Genomic DNA, 7,768 nt, shown 5'->3' on the forward strand with positions numbered 1-7,768 from the left:
TTGATATGAAAAAACCCAGATGATCCATAAAATTAATCCCTGTGTTTTAGTTTACCATTTTGAGTAGAGCAAACTCAACCTTATACCTTCCTCTATATAGTGACAAAAACTTCTAACCGCAGTGTAGCTTCATTAAACTATGTTGATAAGGAAACTATTATCAGAGAGCGCGGGACTGTAGAGCCATCTGGATAAGTGGGGTAACTCTGTTTTAAGAGATGAACCGAGGAGAACAATCATATATTAGCTGAAACATGGGAAGAAAAACCAATGTGCTTCGGCCTTTTTGTGAAAAATATGATGATGGAATTTCCAAAGCAAGGGAACATGCATGATATCAAATCAAAAAAGACAACAGGCGTTTTAGTACGAGCCGACAAAAAAGCGAGGAAGATATGCTCCTAAACCCATCCATGCTCACACTATATAAGCACCCTGGAGGCTCCAAGACTCTACATCTCTTGCTTTTCGCCTTCCACTGTCTGCTCTTTTTTATCTTTTAGCGATCGAGTAGCGTTGTTTTGAGCTATGGATGGGAAGAGGTTGGAGTACAAAGGAGAGGAAGCACTCAAAGAGCTGGAGAGGGTGACTGCAAATGCTGGGGAAATCCAAGAAAGCATGCTGGAGGAGATCCTTAAAAAGAACGGGAAAAGTGAGTACCTAAGCAAGTACATGGAGGGGTCTACCGGTGTTTCTGAATATAAGGCAAGGGTCCCCGTGGTCACTTATGCTGCGATCCGACCATACATCCAGAGGATTGCCAATGGCGGCGAGGACTCTTCCATTATATCTGGTTACCCCATAAGAGAAATGTTGATCAGGTGCCAACACTGCAATCTTCTCCCTCCCTAATTGTTCAGAACTGCAAAAATTCATAATTTTTTTTTTTTGTGTGTTTATAGAGATTAAACGAAAAATCTAATTTTGAGCCCGCGCGTGACACAAATACCAGGTTCATTTGAACAAAGGGGCTCACTTCTCTAAAACTAAGCATTCATTTTTGGAAATGTTATTAGTTATGATGCACAAAGTTATCTTAAGGAGGGAGGGACTATTCCTTCAAAAACCAATTCTGGACTCCACACCCCTCGACCCTAACACATTGTCTCTTCCAGTATTAGTTTCAATGATATCTTCTTGCCTGGCCAGTGGATGTGACATTATTTTTAGAAGTTGAACTGGTCATTTTGACAAGTTCTAAAACACCAATAAATCCAATCCAAAAGAGTAGTAAGGCCAAAAGTAAGTGACGTCCTTACAATGCCCGCAAAAAGGATATTCTCATCAGAATCTTGCCATTTTTTTTTTCTTTTAGATATGAAATTCCACAAGGATTAATTTTTGTTCTATGAACAGTTCAGGGACTTCAGGCGGGAAGCCAAAGTTGATGCCATCCATTGAGCAGGATCTTGACCGTCGGACGTACCTCTATAACATGATAATGCCTATCATGAACCAGTAAGCTACTAAGTCCTCTTATGCTGATTAAACTCTATAATTTCCTATAAAAATAAATTTATATGGTATAATCACATGACTATTGGAATACTCTGATGATCAAAGGAAAAGTATAGCATGATTTCTCAAGAGCTCCCAACCTCTTAAAATTGAAGACCACAAAAGACTAGCATTTAGGTCTTACAATGGTATTAACTGTTGAGACAAACCCGGGGCCCAGTAGAGTAGGGTCTCAGCCAATAGTAGAGTGAAAGTAATAAAAAGAACACACAGATTTACGTAAAAAAGCCCATAAATGAATTTGGGGTAAAAACCACGGGCAAGTATAGAAGAATCCACTATTAAGAAAAATTTTAGAGTAACAATTTCTCTTTACAAGGAGAAACTCTCTCTATTTTTCTCTCTCACTCTTTTATATGTGAAGTTGTTTCTAGGATTGATTTTTCCTAAGAGTTTTTGGCCAATTTACTGTGCCAACCTTTCGGTGTCCGCTTTCCACTTTCGATGCATTTATTTTTGTGGGGCTCGATGTCTTTTTGTTTGTCCACAATTGTTGTTGTCAGCAATTGCGGCTGTCAATCTCCCACTTGAATATTTGATTGAGTATCAATCATATCTTCACATCATTCTTTCTATCTTGTCATCTTTATGTTGTTCACGTCTTGGACAGACCACAAGAGGATCGACGTTAAATAAATTTATCAGTATTGACTGCTTTTGTCAAAAAGTCTGCTAGGTTGTCTTTGACGTGAATTTTCTGCATATCCACTATTTCTTCGTCCAATTTCTCACGAACGAATGTGTTTTATTTTTGAATGAAAAAGCTAGATTTCTTGCTAAATGCAAAGAACTATGACTGTCACAAAATAGAGAAATCTTCTTTTGTTCATGCCTGAGTTCCACCAGCACCATCTTCAACCATATCGCCTCTTTACTAGCTTATGCAGCTGCTACATATTCTATTTCTGTTGTTGAAGTATTCATAACTAACTGTAGTTTTAAAATCTAGCTTACAGCTCTGCGAGTAAGTGCAAACACATAGTCTGTGGTGGATTTGTCATTATCACGATCACCTGCATAATCAGAATCAATATATCCGTTAATAATAAAATCTGATCCCCTATAACATAATACAACATTTGAGGTTCCCTTAATATATCTTAGGACTCTCTTTACAGTATTCTATTGCTCTTTACCAGGATTTGCCATGTATCGACTAACAACTCCCAATGCTGTGCAATGTATGGCCTTGTACAAACCATAGTGAATATTAAACTTTTCACTGCTGATGCATACAGTACTCGAGACATCTTCATCCTCTCTTCTTTACCGCTAGGATTCATAGTGGATGATAACTTAAAATTAACAGAAAGTTGGGTAGAAATTGACTTACAATCTTGCATATTAAAGCGTCAAAATTTTTTCTTCAAATAGTTCTTCTAAGAAAGCCAAATCTTTCTATTAATTCTATCTCTGTAAATTCACATTCCTAGAATTTTTTTTGCATATCCTAAGTCCTTTATTTTAAATTTCCTAGCCAACTGTGCCTTTTATTCTTTGATACGATCTTTGTTAGGGCCTGCAACCAACATGTCGTCAATATACAACAATAAGATAATAAATTTATTTTCATCAAACCTTTTGAAATATGTACAAGGGTCTAAATTAAGTCTATTGTATTCAAGGCTCATGATGAATGAATCAAATCTCTTGTACCAACACATCGGCACCTGCTTTAGACCGTACAGAGATTTGTTCAATCTGCAAACCAAGTTCTCTTTTCCTTTTTCTTCGAAACTTTCTAGTTGGAGCATATAAATTTCTTCTTGAAGATCTCTATGAAGTAGTGTTGTTTTTACATCTAGCTGCTCTAGATGTAAGTTAAATATAGTGCTCATAGCTAGGACTATTCGGACTGTTGTAAGTCGAACTACAGGAGAAAATATTTTAGTAAAGTTAATACATTCTTTCTGAGCATATCTTTGTATTACCAATCTAGCACAATATCGCTCTACTTGATCATCTCTATTTCGCTTGATCTTGTAGACCTATTTATTTGCAATACTCTTCCTTCCTTGTGGTAGTGACACAAATACCCAAGTCTTATTCTTATGGAGAGCTTCAATTTCTTCCTGCATTGCTATCATCCATAACGATGCATCTGTGTTATTTATAACTTCATGAAAAGTTGATGGCTTCCATCCTCTGTTAGAAGACAATATGTAACATTACTCTCCGTAATATACTCCGAGTGCTAAGTCGGTGGTCTTCTCTCACGAGTTGACATTTGAATTTATGGAGCCTTGGACTTGAATAGTTCTTGTACATCATACTCTGGTGTTGCTTTAGAAAAATTTGGATCATTTTCTACCTAAACAGCTACAGTCTCTGAGTCCTTCCTTGAACTGTTTTCTTTTTCTTCACTTTATAGTTGATTCTCTACAAAGATAACATCTATGCTGATGATAATCTTATGGACAGTGGGATCCCACAAGCGATACCCCTTTACTCCATCATCATACCATAAGAATATGCATTTTTTGAATTTTGAATCTAGCTTTGTAATTTCTTGGGCATTGTACATTACGTACACTGGACTTTTAAATATATGGAGGTTAGAATAATCAGCTGAATTGCTGGTCTACATCTCCATCGGTGTCTTTAACTGTATTGCCGTTGATGGAGATTGATTCACCACATAACAAACCGTTTTTACCGCTTCCACCCAAAATACTTTATCCAGATTTACAGCTGTCAATATTGCCCTTGTTCTTTCCAACAGAGTTCTAATCATCCGCTTCGCTACTCCATTTTGTTGAGTACAAACAGTACTGAATTGTCTTTTAATGCATTCTTGATTGTAAAATGTAAGAAATTCACCGTCTGTGTATTCTCCTCCATTATCTGACCTTAAGCACTTGATCTTCTTTTCAGATTCAAGCTCAACTCGTGCTTTGTAGGTTTTAAAAATTGAGAACATGTCTGCCTTCTTTTTGATAGGATACACCCAATATCTCCTAGAGTAATCATCAATAAAGAACACAGAATATTTTTCTCCTCCCATGAATGTAACTGGTGTGTGGCATACATCGGAATGAACTAGTTTTAGAATAGCATTGCTTCTAGAACTTGATGTGTTGAACATTAGCCGATGTTGCTTACTTGTAACACAATACTCACAGAATGGAAGAGCTACCGAATTAAGTTTAGGAAGCAGCTTCTGATCGGAGAGAATCTTCAAGCCTCGTTCTGATATATGGCCTAGTTTGCAATACCATATCATTGTTTGTTCTTCTCCATAGCTAGTTGATGTCACATATGAATCAGCTTCCTACAGGGTTTCTCCCTTGAGCATGTATAGATTTGCAGCTATCTTTTATCTTTTTATCACAACAAGCACCCCTCTAACAATCTTCATGATTTTATTTTCTAGATGGGTCTTGCATCCGAGCTCATCCAATTATCCTAAAGATAACATATTCTTCTTTAAGCCTTTCACATGTTGTACATCTTGAATGGTGCGTATTGTACCATCAAAAATTTTAATTTTGATAGTGTCAATACCAAAAATCTCTAAGGCATGATCATTACCCATGAATACAGATCCTCCTGAAATAGGTTCATATTTGTGCAACCATTCTCTCCAGGAGGTTATGTGTCAGGAGGCTGCTGAATCTAGAAACCAAACATCAACAAACATCTTTCTGCTTCATTAATAGTGGTTTCTCCACTATATAAAATTTCACCATCATCTGACGTGCTGATAATGCATCCTCGAGATGTTGATGGCTCTGAAAACTTTTTATCACTACTTTTCTTATTATGCCAACACCCCGATTTCATGTGCCATCTTTTACTATAATTGTAGCATTTGATATTCTTCTTACTTCTTGATTTTGATCTACCATGGGTATAACTCCCACTAGAGTCACATTCCGTTGATCTTCCTCTCGTCACCGATAAGGCCTCCGCTTGTTGCGAACTTGCCTGCCTGTCTTTCTTGTTTTTGCGCCGATTTTCTTCCTCCAGAATAGTGGCTGCAACGTTGTCGAAGACTAGATTGTCCATAAGAACGTTGTTTATTAGGTTGATGATGAGCTGATCATACGAGTCAGGTAGACTCTGAAGTAGAAGTTCTACACGTTCATTCACACCGATTGTATGCCCCAACGTTGTGAGTAGGGAGAACTATATGTTTAGGGTGTTGATGTGGTCAGTCATTGATGTAGATTCCGTGATCCTCAGAGTGTAAAGTCTCCTTTTTAAGAAGATTTTATTGTGCAGGGATTTTGCCTCATATAGCTTTATTAGAGTATCACAGATCTCATTTGTTGTCTTATTCTCCTATATGCTTGACAACCTCCCATCTACTAATGTCAGATGGAGATTTACAATAGCATTCTCGTCAATCTCGTTCCACTTCTTATCATCTGTGATGTTATTTGGCCTTGCATCGATGGCCGCTAGGCAATTATCTTTTCTCAAGAAAGCCTTTATCTTCAACTTCCACAGTGAGAAATTACTCTCGTTGAATTTCTCGATCTCGAACTTTGCCGCAATTGCTTCTATACCAAACAATAACTTCTTACTATTTCACGTAAACAATAACTATATGTATAAACAGTAATCGTGTCTGTGAATAGTATTGTGCTTATGAATAATATCGTATTTATGAACAATACCGTACTCGTGAATAGTACCATCGTTTTCAAAGGGTAAATAATAATCTAATTTATTTTCTGATGTGAAGGATCCACCTTTGATAGCAGCCACAGAGTATATGATAAGTAGATACACGCACCCTAAGTCAGACTCTGATACCACTTGTTGGGATAAACATGGGGCCCAATAGAGCAGAGTCTCAGTGAAAAGTAGAGTAAAAATAATAAAAACACACAGATTTACGTGAAAAACCCTTTAAATAAATTTGGTTTAAAAACCTTGGGCTATGATAGAAGACTCCACTATGAGAAAAAACTTTAGAGTTACAATCTCTCTTTACAAGGAGAAACTCTCTTTATTTTCTTCTCTCACTCTTCTATATGTGGAGTTGTTTCTGAGATGGATTTTTCCTGAAGAGTTTTTGACCTATTTATAGCGGTCGAGAAAATACTATTCCTAATTTTATAATATTTTTCTTTTACTATGCCAACCTTTCGGTGCTCGCTTTTCACTTTCGGTGCATTTGTTCTTGTGAAGCCCGCCACCTTTTTGTTTATCCACAATTGCTGCTGTCAGCAATTGCGGCTGACATTAATGTCATATGCTTAAAAGTTAGCAATAGATGCTAAGTATTATGATCTTAACAAACATATTATATTCCATATTATTCCCATGATATCGGTTTAAATTCACTATCAAGTTTTTTTTTTCTCCAGTTTTTCCTATTATATTCAATATTATTCTAATGAATTCAATTTCTACTAAAAGAAACTGTTTTGAAAGAAATTAAAAAAAGATTATTAATATGACTTAACGCTTTCATGTATGTTCTGTGGTTTCATGAATCAAAGTTGGATCTCCGTACGTGGAACCAAACCTCACTTTCACTTGTAGAGGCCTTCAGCAAACAAAGTTGTCTCTCATCTGTTCCCTTCCGCTAAATATGATTCTAGACAGGGATAGGAGTATCGTTTTGCGAACGTGAACACACGATGACGGACGCCACAATTTCAAAATTTAGAGACACACAAACAGTATTTGGCACGTTAATTTTTTTTCTCAAAAAACACTTGACAAATTAGGGTATCACATAGATGAACACGTGTCGTTTCCAAGTGTACCTCCGACATACCAATTTTCGGTTGCAGGAAGTGTCCAACGTATCATAGATTTTTTATATATGTTTAATTAATATTCATGTTTAAATATTTTTTTGGTCTTTTCGCTTCATGTCCACTTAAATATATCATGTTTTTCATATAGTTTTAAGGACGAAAAGAGTTAAAATTTTAGTTCAGAGCTACATATATACCGCATGGTGGCTTGAACGAAGGAGTTGTAAGGCCCCTCTGGCCTCTAATATGATAACTCCATACCATAACAAACGAGCACAGAACTCTGAGAAAATATTTCAACACAAATTAATGCTTCCTCTCTACAGGTACATTCAAGGCCTAGATCAAGGCAAGGCCATGAATCTCCTATTCATCAAATCCGAAATGCCCACGCCTTCCGGCCTCCCGGCCCGGCCTGTGCTTACCAGCTACTACAAAAGTCCTCATTTCCGCAACCGCTCTCCCGATCGCTTCAACGACCACACTAGCCCCGACGAGGCCATTCTCTGCCGCGATATCCACCAAAGCATGTA

At 37.1% G+C, this 7,768-nt stretch overlaps 1 protein-coding gene across 1 annotated transcript in view; it reads left to right on the plus strand.

Moving 5' to 3' along the window:
* The window catches only part of LOC109850697 (probable indole-3-acetic acid-amido synthetase GH3.11), an 8,799-nt gene continuing 1,448 nt past the window's right edge, over nt 418–7,768 (plus strand). The window contains 4 exon segments of the mRNA XM_020420753.1: nt 418–821; nt 1,357–1,458; nt 7,562–7,764; nt 7,767–7,768. The exon segment at nt 7,767–7,768 is cut by the window's right edge and continues 607 nt beyond it. Coding sequence (XP_020276342.1) covers nt 529–821; nt 1,357–1,458; nt 7,562–7,764; nt 7,767–7,768 — 600 coding nt within the window. The 5' untranslated portion in view covers nt 418–528.

This window comes from Asparagus officinalis, chromosome 7, assembly GCF_001876935.1.
Source record: "Asparagus officinalis chromosome 7, Aspof.V1, whole genome shotgun sequence".
Taxonomy (NCBI): domain Eukaryota; kingdom Viridiplantae; phylum Streptophyta; class Magnoliopsida; order Asparagales; family Asparagaceae; genus Asparagus; species Asparagus officinalis.